Below are 11,766 nucleotides of genomic sequence, written 5' to 3'. Positions count from 1 at the left end.
GTGGTGCCAGCAGTGCCATGCTTACTAGACTGATTCTAATGTTACCTTAGATTTTGCAGTGGTTCATCCTCTGTTGATTCCCGTCTGTTTCACGCCTCACCTCCAGACTTCACAGTTCTGTGAATTACTTATTGCTATCCTTCCAATAACTTTTCTTTCTTCTTTTTTTTTTTTTTTGAGACTGAGTCTTGCTCGGTCACCCAGGCTGGAGTACAGTGGTGCGATCTCAGCTCACTGCAACCTCCACCTCCTGGGGTCAAGCAATTCTCTTGCCTTAGCCTCCTGATTACAGGCATGCATCATCAGAGCCCAGCTAATTTTTGTATTTTTAGTAGGGATGGCGTTTCACCGTGTTGGCCAGCTGGTCTCGAACTCCTGACCTCGTGATCCGCCCACCTTGGCCTCCCACAGTGCTGGGATTACAGGCATGAGCCACCACGCCTGGTCAATTTTTTTTCTTAACCTGTTTATTGTAGTCAAACTTATACTATTACAGAGTAGATTTATTTTACCTGTTGAATGTCCAGTCCTAGGTTGAACTTAACCCATCACAGTAGGCATCCTCATTTTGTTCTCGGCCTCAGTGGGAATGCTGCAGGTTTTCAAAGCTGGAAAGCTGTTGCAGAAAGCTCAGTATCTACATAAACTTGCTTTCCAGCAGCAACAAGCACAACAGCAGAAAGACAGCCTTTACCTCCCAAATCTCAAATGAAGAAATCTAATTGGTGGAACTGATCTTGTACTCAGAACTCTAGCTTCAAGGGTTTTAATTTCTCCAGGTAGCAAAGAATTTGAGGCAACCAGGTGAATGGATACATTTACTATGGTGGATGCATACTATGGAATACTCCTGCAGCTGATGGAAGCAACAAACTAGATGACCAGCTACATGGATTACACTGGTTTTTTATCTTTTTTTTTTCCAGCTGCTAGCCTCTCCATATCTCCCCCCGCAACTCCCCCAATACCCTCCCCTACCCACCCCCACCCCAACATTCTGGCTGTGTTGCTGTAGCCGGGATTCTACAAACATTTCCCAGAATCCATTGCCAAATTTCCTGTTAGGGTCTGCCAATAGGATGCCCTAAAGAAAACCTGAAAGAGAGGAGACTTCATTCCTGTTTTCCAGTTGTCACATGTTCTCAGCTGCAGACATCTGGCTTCTACTAGCTAGTTCTGCACTCAACATCAGCTTGCCACACATCTCAGAGATATTAGCAGCAGCCTGACTACCCACTTGGCAGTCTGAGATCAGTCATCCCTTGCTTTCCCACCCTCAGGGCCATGCCTTTCCTCAGAGTTTGTATAAGCACCAAGATACCCAGAGGGAGCTTCTCCCATAAAAGTCAATATCAGTCAAAGGCGGCCCCTTCTCTGAGCTCCTAGTTTCTGGTAATCACATCACCTCTTCCCTTTTGTTTTCCCAGGCCTTGGAATATTCTGACTTCTGCAGTTACTAATTTTTGAATTACAACAGCAACTTCTTTCTACTCTTTTAGTCTTCTAATACTTGTAATTAAGTCTCTGTATTAAAAGCCCTCCTCTTGAAATACTTAGTGTGGTTTCTATTTTCCTGACTGGGTCCTGACTGGTAACATGAATGAATATTAAAAAACACAGTTGAGTGATTTTAAAAAGAAGACAAGATTTGTAGACAATACTCCATAGAAATAAAGCACACACAAAAAAGGAAACTTCACATTTAATAAGAATATCTGTATAAAAGAGGAAGTTAGAGTTTTTCAGTTGCCTAAGATCTTTGGATAACATATCAAAACTGATGACAAGAGGTGATAGGAACCAACACATTCCAAATAAAGGTACTAGATACATCCACATGAAGTTTATTCTAAGATAGTAAAGCTGATCCAGAAGACTGCTACACTTTCCATTGTATATGAGATTAGAAATAAAAGATTCATTGATGGGAATCTTTAGGAATAGGGATAACTTCTCCCTGCAAGACAAAGGAGTAGTATGCTCCCTTCATTCTAGTAGAGCCCTCCTGAGTGAGGAGGGCTCCAACAGAACCATTTGTAGATATTAGTGTTTCCATGTGAGGGAGAGGCATTACATTCATTCAGCATTACATTCTCTAGATAGAGACTTGCTAAGCTCAGAAATGTACAGACCCATCTCCATTTGGCCACCAGAGTGGAATGTGGCACAGAGGATTCTTGGGAGAACATAACCTGAATCACTTATGAGGATTTGGAGCCATGTGAATTATAGAGACTGGCACTTCTCACATATATGAGTCAGGCTGGCTGGGACAAGGCAGTGTGAGAAAAGCAAGCCGCTGGCTGGGTTGCACTTATAGTTTGGCAGGACAAATATGTATGCATTTCCTGTGGGTTCCATGAAAGGTAACCAGTCTTGAGGGTTTGCTGGGACCATTCCCAGGAGGGCTGTGTACGAGGGTGAGGCACTTTAGCACAAGGAGGCTGTGGATACATTGTCAGGGTCAGGGGCTGAAGAGCTGAAGGGCAGTGTGGGCTGTGCATCAAAAAGAGGCAATCAAAGTCAGTTAGTGCTCCAGTCCTCATGGAGAGCTCCAGAGAACCCCAATAGCTCAAACAGGAGTCAACATTTAAATGCTTGTCTGCACAGAACACACCAATGGTACATTAATCACATAAGTTGAGACTTTATCCTCTAATATGCCCTCCCCCATTCCAATCCTAGAAGAGACAGAGGAGGTAAAGAATGAGTGAAATAATGACCATGTTCTCCCAAACCACTGAGGTAGAGGAACAGCAGCTTTAAACTGGATGAGCTGCTGGCAGGTCCCCGAGATGTGGCAAAGGGTGGGGATGAAAAACATACATACATACGTATGTATCTGTAATATTATATATTATACATATACTTGTTTTATTTATTTATTGAGACAGGATCTCAGTTACCCAGGCTGGAGTACAGTGGCACAACCATAGCTCACTACAGCCTGAAACTCCTGGGCTCAAGCAATCCTCCCACCTCAGCCTCCCTAGTAGCTGAGTAGCTCCCAAAAACATATTTAAAATGTTAATACTTTAGATTGGTTTCAGTCATCTTATAGGGAATAATGGAACTTATTTATACCAGAGTATTAACAATGTAGAAGGACCCTTGAAATGAAGCCAAAAAGATAGGGGCTGTGGCAATTAGGGAGACTTCCAAGAAGTCTGATACTAAGTAGGGCATCCCTGCTTAATCAAAAACACTTCATTTTGTGACTGTGAGACAAGAAAACTACAGAGACCTCATCCCTAACATCCTTCAGCTCCTGAACCAATGCCAAGTCACCTAACTCCAGGTTATATGACAAAAAAAAATAATAATAATAATCTGCTTAGGACATTCTTTAGTGGGATTTGTTTTTCTGGTCACAGACACAATGACTGATTTTAAAAGAGTATCTCAACTCCCTATTGGGAGTATATGTTTTCCCCTGATTTGAAATTCATGGGACAAATAGAAAGTGTTGACTGGCATCTAGCAAGATAATTAAATATTTGAAACACCCTGAAGGAAACAAAGAGGGTATTGTGGTCAAGAGTAAGGCGGACAGGATACCATAGAAGATATATCCAGTGTATATAATAACTGCTAAAACACCCTCAAAACTCACGAGCAGAATGTAATCAGGTTATTTTCTTGTTCAAAGTCCAACATGGATGTTCTTGGTCAAGTAGCTGTTACGGTCTAAATAGTAACTCAGATATTCAGACTTCTTCTATGCTATGACTCCAACACTGTCAAAACATGTGCTTCAAGGTTACCTTGAAGAGGAAGGAGGAAGAGAATATGGAAACGGCTCAGCCACCCTAAAGGGGTCTAGTATTGAAACATCACTTCCACTCGTTTTCCACTGGTGAGAACTACTCACACATACCTAGATGCATGGAACTGGGAAACGCAGTTTACCTGTGTCCACAAAGAGGACATTTCGGTGAGCATCTGGCCAGTTTCTTCCACAGAAGCAAAGGTAATAGTGGTATGAAGGAAGATGAAAATGAGCTCACTGGGGAAACAGTATTCAAGGAAGATGGAGCACGTGCAAAGACTCTCAGTACAAACAGTTTGGAAAGCTTGAGGAATAAAAAGCAAGTCTGTGTGGCTGGAGTTTTGTGAAAGGGGAGGAGTGGGTTAAGATGCAGATGGTGATGGTGATGGAGGCCTGGGCAAGATCACACAGGGCCTGAAGAGTTTGTCTTTTGTTCTCGAGGCAGTGAGAATCCATTGAAGGACTTTAAGCAGAGAAGTGACATAAGCTGATTTGCATTTTAAAAAGATCACATGGCTGTGTGGAAAATTACTTGCTTTGGGGACAGGAGTAGAAGCAATTAGACCAGTAAGGCAGTTACTGCAGGAGTTGGGTATCCTAACACCAGATGGCTGGTCAGAGAATTCACCTGGATGAGAATTCACCTGGAAGGAGGATGACTTACGGATGAAAGGTTCTAATTACTGGTATCTGTGAAAAGCTCTAGAGAGTTTTGTGCAATTACATAAATGGTTGGGTTTGGAGCTGAGCGATGTCTCTGCCAAGATCATGTTGTTTATTTTAGAACTGTGTTCCCTTAGGACTATATTATGGGAACAGAAGCTGGAGCACACCAGTAACTGCAGAAGCAGTAACTAGTTATTCGGAGAACTCTAAAAGGGATGCTGAACAAGCATGAGGCACGGATAACCAAACCCAATTTTATTCTTGTCTCTTACCACCCCTCCAAATTTTATTCACTGGGAGGTACTCTCCCTGCTATGGAGAAAAGTTGCAGCTAGGTTGCGATGTTCTTGATAGTCCTGTGATCAGTTTAAGGAGCAAGCATCTCAATTAGAATGTCTAATCCTGTGTAACAATAATCTGCACCTGTTGCAGGTTTAAATCTTTTTTTTCCCCTCCCAGCTCTGCCCCAGTTAAGTCTAGAAGCCTGCATTGGGAAAGGGAGGAGGGATTGGTGTGCTCTTTGCTCTCCTCAGCTCCTCTCTACCTAATCACTGCTGATTGCTCTGGGCCCAAGTGATGAGGAGAGGTAAGGAGATAAATCAGTCTGGCCTGACTGGGTATTTCTGTGCCCTGTGGGCCTGGAAGATACTTCCTCCCCCCCATTCTCACTCTCAAATGATAAATTGGCTTCCTGCTTCCTGGAAAAAAAAAAAAAAAAAAAAAATCAAACCAACCAGAAATGAACTTCTAGGGCCCTATCAGGAACTCTGGAAGAGGGTTTTCACAATGGAGCAACCTCTTACCACTCCCATTTACCTCAAATACGCCCTCCACATTACTCAGCAATCCTTACCCCACTACATTCTAAGTTCTCTCTCATCTCAACAGCACTCGACAGCTAACAACCTGCCCATCCTCCCATATTAAAAAAAAAAAAAATCAGCTGGGCGTGGTGGCTCACGCCTGTAATCTCAGAACTTTGGGAGGCTGAGGCAGGCCGATCACTTGAGGTCAGGAGTTCGAGACCAGCCTGGCCAACATGGTGAAACCCCGTCTTTACTAAAAATACAAAAATTAGCTGGGCATGGTGACTTCAGCCTGTATTCCCAGCTACTCGGGAGGCTGAGGCAGGAGAATTGCTTGAACCAGGAGGCAGAGGTTTCAGTGACCCAAGATCATGCCACCGCATTCTAGCCTGGGCCACAGAGCAAGACTCTGTCTTAAAAAAAATAATAACAATAACTCTCCTGGTTTTACTCCTACATCTCTGGGTGAACCTTCTCCTCTTCCATCACCTTTACTGGTTCATTTTCCTTTATCCATCCATGACAGGTTCCTCAGTTTTATTCTGAGCCATTTTCTCTTCTTATTGTCTTACCCTGAATATCTCATCTATTCTGACTTTAATTACCACGTCTAGGCTGCTGATGCCCAGACCCCTAGTACAGATCTCACGCATGTCCCACTTCTTGAAATCCAACACTCTGAATGGCATCACCAGCCTACCCACAGTTGCTCAAGCCAGAACCCTGGAACTTACTTCAGATTCCTCTCTTACCATCCTCGGCATCCCACCAATTCTACCTAATGAAGTTCTCCTGTCTGCCTACTTCTTCCATCATGACTAGTCAACAGTGCCCTCATCTTGTGCCCTAGAACCTGGGTTTCTATAACACCCCTGTTCTCACCCATCCCACTCAGCTGGACCCTGTCATTCCTTATCTCTCCCTAGGTGAATAAGTACACTGGCTATATCTCAAATGACAAGCTTTGGGAATATAAAGATAAATACGGCTTGAGAAAACTACAGCCAAATGCACAAACGAATCACAATGCAATATTTAGAAGCTGAAGTAGCACTCTTCACATAGTACTTTGAGAGTACAGATGAAGAATTGATTTTGCTTTGGGAGTAGAATAGGAAACAACTAGGTTATTTGGAAAGGTGAGCAAATTGCCAGTCAGATGAGTATTCAGCAGAAAGAACAGTATGCGTAGAGGCACTGTGCAGTGCCTGTTTAATGATTCACAGCCCAGCCTCCAAACATGCCCTCTGGCCTACAGCCTGTTTCAAAACCTCCATCCCCTTATTAAAGGCATTCAACTGGCTTTAGGGCCATAGAACCTATGATCTCCCAATGGGTGCTGTCAGGTATTCCTGGAAGCAAGTACAAGAGGCCATATCTTTACACCTAGACACATGGCAGATATCTTCTCAGGGAGGCCTAGAATCTATCATTCAAACTCACCTTCCCTCAGCACCTTGCCTTTAGCTTTCCCAGGACATGCTGATCTGAGTCCACTGCAAGGCAGAAACAATGGACAGACTCTTCCACCAATGAACAGCCCAATGCCCCGAACCCCACACGGCATCAACAAGTTGTTTACGAACAGAGACCCAGCTCCCTCACTACCCCTCCAAGGACAGAAGCTCAGAATCCATTAAGAGTCATTAAATAGCCTATGAAGTAAGCCTGCTGAAAGGCCTAGCCTCTCCCAGAGGCTTCCTTAGTCAACAAATCCATTCTTTACCCCTCAGCCTCCAACTAGCCTAGGGAACATCTTCAAAAAACAATAAGGCTTACAACATAAAATAGTCATAGCTAGTTTACTGAGCACCTCCTATGTTCCCAGCCCTGGCTACAAATTTCCCCAGTTAATCCACACAACCACCTTACAAGATAGAAATTCTACCATTTTCCAAATGAGCAATGTGATACACAGAGATTAAATGACTTTAAGTGCCTCTAGGTAGCAGGCCAGGAATTAAATCCAGGTCTACCTGATTCCAAAAATCCGTGCTCTCAGCCATAAACATTCCAAAGTCCCACAGGATAATACGTGTTGGGAGTGCCTTGATGCTATATGGTTCCAAAGATGGAGATGAGGGGAGAAGGGAAAGATAAACCACTAGAAATGCTCAGTACAGGGACATCCAAACAGTCTCAAGTTAGTGGCTCAGACTGACGTGTTGAGCCAGGATGTTGGCGGACTACCAGTTGCCTCAGAGTCAAGCAGCAACAGCTGCCTGTCTGCAACCTTAAAGGCCTGGGCAAACTGAAGCTGAAGGAGCAGAAACTATGAGTGAGCAGAGGAAGCTGATCTGTAGACAGATCAGATGACAGCAGAGTGGAGATAGCAGGACAGAAAGGCCATGTGGCTTCTTACTTGGAAAGAGAAGCCAAACCTAAAGATGCCTTGAATTCCAAACCATCTAATTTTCATGACACCTAAAGTGTCATGAAACAGACAGATATCCCCATGTTCTCACAATAAACTCTTTATCATTTAGCTAGCCCCAGTGACTTTATGCATATTATAACCAAGAAGGTTTCAGTACAGCAAGTCTGAGAGGTTTTTTTTTTTTTTTTTTTGAGACAAAGTCTCGCTCTGTCGCCCAGGCTGGAGTGCAATGGCTCAATCTCAGCTTGGAGTGCAATGGCTCAATCTCAGCTCACTGCAAGCTCTGCTTCCCAGGTTCACGCCATTCTCCTGCCTCAGCCTCCCAAATAGCTGGGACTACAGGCGCCCGCCACCAAGCCCGGCTAATTTTTTGTTATTTTCAGTAGAGACGGGGTTTCACCGTGTTACCCAGGAGGATGGTCTTGATCTCCTGACCTCGTGATCCGCCTGCCTTGGCCTCCCAAAGTGCTGGGATTACAGGCATGAGCCAACGTGCCCGGCTGAGTCAGAGGTTTTATCACACTTTGTCCTCGGGGTCCACCAGGAACCAGGTCTTGGCTTATAGCCGGGCTGGAAATAGTCTTCACAGTTGTGAGCCTGGAGTTTGAGCTCTGCCTCCCCTTTCAAGGAAGATCCAGAGGTCACCTGCGCTTGTAGAGACATGGATGAAGCTTCAGGCCTGAAAGTTGAGCCTTGGGTCCTACCTGAGGGGGCCCAGTCTTTTGGAAATCAAACAGGAAGAAATGGCTGTTGGTCAGGTCCTAGGGGCAGAAAAGACCCAGTGAGAACCAAATCCTCATCCCAACTCCTTAAAACACCTCCCTCTATGTACTGCCTCTGCTCAGAAAGCTTCCCAGGGCTCCCACCTCCATTGGGGAGCAAAATGTGTGTTCCTGTGCATGAAGCCTCCTTCCTGAACACCAGTATCCTGAAAAGGGCCACATGAGACAAAAACAGGTACAGACTTCTTGGGGCCCTCACCTTGGAGACAATCTTGAAGCCCAGCTTGGTCACAGCCCGAAGAAAGGTCCGAACATCCTCAAAGCGGCTGCTGACCTCAGCCACTTTCAGGAGACCCCTGAGAAGGACAGAAAGTTCTGTGTAAATGCACAGACCCATGCATGCACACATACATACATACATCTGTGTCCTGGGGGCTCTTACCCTGGCTTCAGTACTCGATTTGCCTCCTCTAAGAAGTCCCTGATGTTGGTTCCCATCAGTGAAAGGCAAAACACAGCCACATCCACAGACTCATCCTCCAGAGGAACCTGTGGAGAGTGAGAGTCTTGTATACGACACACAGTGCAGAAGAAGAAAGCCAGCACTGAGACACCAGGATGGGAAAGGGGAAGGAAGGGTTAGAGATTAGCATATAGAGGTTGGGCCTAGAGCACAAGCCAGATAACATATAAGTTTACCTGGGCCATGTCACACACAGTGACCCGAGGATCCAGAGAAGCCAAGTCAAAGCAATGCACAGGGTTCCGGATACTTGAAGCCAAGCGGCAATCTCCACAGCCGAAGTCAGCCACCACTAGGGATGCAGGCCTGAGAGTGGAAGGCAAGGGTCACATATTGGTCTGATCTGAGCCTATTACTGACCCACCACATGGCTTCTCACAGTGCCTGACCCCCATTCACCGCTGGCGAAGATCCCTGGCGATGCTGTCCACTGGCTGCAGTGGCCACTTCTTCACCTGGCTCTGGAAGCCGCGGTGGTAGACAAGAAAAGCCTCAGGGTCTTCCTGGAAGAGACGCTGTGCAGCACTGCTGGGCCCTGAGTACAGCTGTTCATTGAGGTAGCGAAATCGGGCGCCATCCAGCCGCTGTGCCATGCGGGCTCGCAAATCCGCTGCCCGAGCCTCATGGCTGTCTGTCCTGGAGACAGGAGGCACCTCTGTCTTCTCTGTGGGGGCCTCAGCTGGAGCCTGGCCTGGCACCTGAGGTGGCCGAAACTTGTTCTTATGTCTTCTTTTGTTCTTTTGCCGGTTCCGCCACTGCTTGCGGCTTAATGTACGAGGGGGTTTAGGGGAAATGGACCCAGGGCTTTGCTTCGGTGGATCATTTGTAGTACTACCCTTCCAGGCTTTGGGACCTGCAGGGAGGGAGATGGGAAGGTGCACCTGAGGCAAAATCTCTTACATTCAGGTCATGGCAAGTCATCCCAGCCATACCTCTGTCTTTGAAACAGTGACTGTGGCCTGCATAAAAGTACTTCTTATTGCCTGAGTACACCATTAACCTCAATCCTAATGGCAGTCAATAACCTCTGCTGTATGTAGAATCAGTTGACCTACTCCCTACCCCCGCCCCCGACACACAGACATATACACATTCAATGGTACCTGTTTGGTCAACACCATCCCGGTGCTGGGCTGAATTTATAGGGGCATGTTTCTGGCACTTCCTCTTTCTTTTCTCTTTTTCAGCAGAGTCACTGCCAACAAGAGCCTGTTTGTGGCATTTCTTCTTCCTTTCCACTTCTTCCTCAGAGTCACTGCAAGGTGGGCCCTGTTTTTCACATTTCTTCTTCCCTTTCTTCCCTACTTCAACAGAGGCACTGGCAAACGATGCCTTTTGGGGGCATTTCTTCTTCCTTTCCTCCTCGTCCTCCTCAGAGTCACTGCTAGGTAGGCTGGGGGGATGCTGGGAAAGAGATGCTGCCTCTAGGGCCCGTAATGTGGCCAAGAGCTGGCGGCACTTGGAGCCCTGGGGGAAAACAAGGGGCGACAGTGGGCCTAAAGAGAATGGATGAGGCCTGGAGAATAAGAAGGGAGAGATGTCGACCTGATTCAGACTAGCAGAAGCAGCTGAATTCTTCGCAGTCAAGCCTGCCAGAACCCAGAAGAACTTTCACGTCACCACCCCAACTTCTGGGAAGCTGGAGAGCAGAGAAACCACCTATCCCACTTTCTTCAATGTGTAAATGAGTTAATAGAGGTTTTCCCAAAGGAAAGTGCTAAGGCCACAAGCAACAAGACCAAGGCCAGAGACCAGGAGTTCCAACCCTTCACCTTGAGCTTTTGCCTCCAGTTGATACATTCCCAAAAGAGGTAAGGAGGTTTCTGAACAGGAGGTACATGATCACACACGTATATTAAATATTTAACATGTCTCTAGCTGCAGTGTAGAAAAAAAACGGAAGGGGAGAAATTGCAGAGAGGCCAGCGGCTTGGACAATGGTAATGGGGCTAGGGGATGAAAAAAGAGGAAACAAAGTAGGTCGATTCCAAGTTGGAGGCAGACTGAAGCCTAAGAAAAGCCTGAGGAAGTACCGCCCTCACATCTGAGAGGCTCAAAGGAGAAGGTGTACTGTGGAGAAGGCTGATTCTGTGTTGCAGTCCTACTGGGTAATCCTAGGCCAGGCACTTACCTTGATTCTAAGTTTCCCACACCCTCCCTTGAACAATGATACTGACAGCTCTTACTTTCTCCAATCCATCCTCCACACTGTAACCAATGACCCTTTCAAAATACAAATCTGAAGAAATAATTCCATTGCTTAAAACCTTTCATTGGCTTCTATTCTAATATATGCAAAACTTCTAATCTACCTCTTGAACTTGAACAGCATCCCTTCTCATTTACTCTGTATTCCAACCACAAGGATCACTTGTGTGTGTGACTCTAACAGAACATGCTGTCTTGCCCCAGGGCCCTTGTACGTACTTTTCTCTGTCTGAAGAACCCTCTTCGCTTCCCCAGCTTCTACTCAACAACTCTCTCTGACCCAACGTCAGTTTCTTTTGGAAATTCTCGGATCTTTAGATCAGGACTCGCCCTCAACGGTGCCACAGGTGTCCCTCCCTGCAATACACACAGCGCTGGGATCCACCAGCGTCTGCTTCGCGGCCTGAAACAGCCTCTGAGGGTCACTCACTTTGTTTTGCAAGGCGGCCGCAGGAGGAGGTCGTGAGATTACTGGCCCAAGGCCCGCGGCTACTGGGGCCGCCGAGGCCCACTCAGGCTCTTCGAACATGAGGGACCGGAGGGCACGGTCGCGGAGTCCCCGATCTTCTCCACGTGCAGAGTTCTTCTCCGGGAGTCGCAGCGCTCAGACCCGCCGGAACGGAGCCGGAAACCAAAGCGTGACAGCCAGGGGTTGCTAGAGCGGTCGGCGCAGCGCAGCGAACCATCGAGTTCAG

At 46.4% G+C, this 11,766-nt stretch overlaps 1 protein-coding gene across 1 annotated transcript; it reads right to left on the bottom strand.

Annotated features, from left to right (window-relative positions):
• Positions 1-8,102: 8,102 nt before the first annotated feature.
• Positions 8,103-11,748, bottom strand: RRP8 (ribosomal RNA processing 8, methyltransferase, homolog (yeast)). Its single transcript, XM_011972490.1, has 7 exons — positions 11,502-11,748; positions 9,967-10,330; positions 9,263-9,716; positions 9,040-9,169; positions 8,783-8,889; positions 8,600-8,696; positions 8,103-8,379 (listed from the first exon to the last, which is right to left on the bottom strand). The coding sequence occupies exons 1-7, from the start codon at positions 11,598-11,600 to the stop codon at positions 8,260-8,262; spliced, it is 1,371 nt and encodes a 456-aa protein (XP_011827880.1). The 5' UTR covers positions 11,601-11,748; the 3' UTR covers positions 8,103-8,259.
• Between the last annotated feature and the right edge of the window lie 18 nt (positions 11,749-11,766).

Source organism: Mandrillus leucophaeus, unplaced genomic scaffold, assembly GCF_000951045.1.
Source record: "Mandrillus leucophaeus isolate KB7577 unplaced genomic scaffold, Mleu.le_1.0 Scaffold1296, whole genome shotgun sequence".
Classification (NCBI taxonomy): domain Eukaryota; kingdom Metazoa; phylum Chordata; class Mammalia; order Primates; family Cercopithecidae; genus Mandrillus; species Mandrillus leucophaeus.
This window is presented reverse-complemented; position numbering and strand designations above follow the sequence as displayed.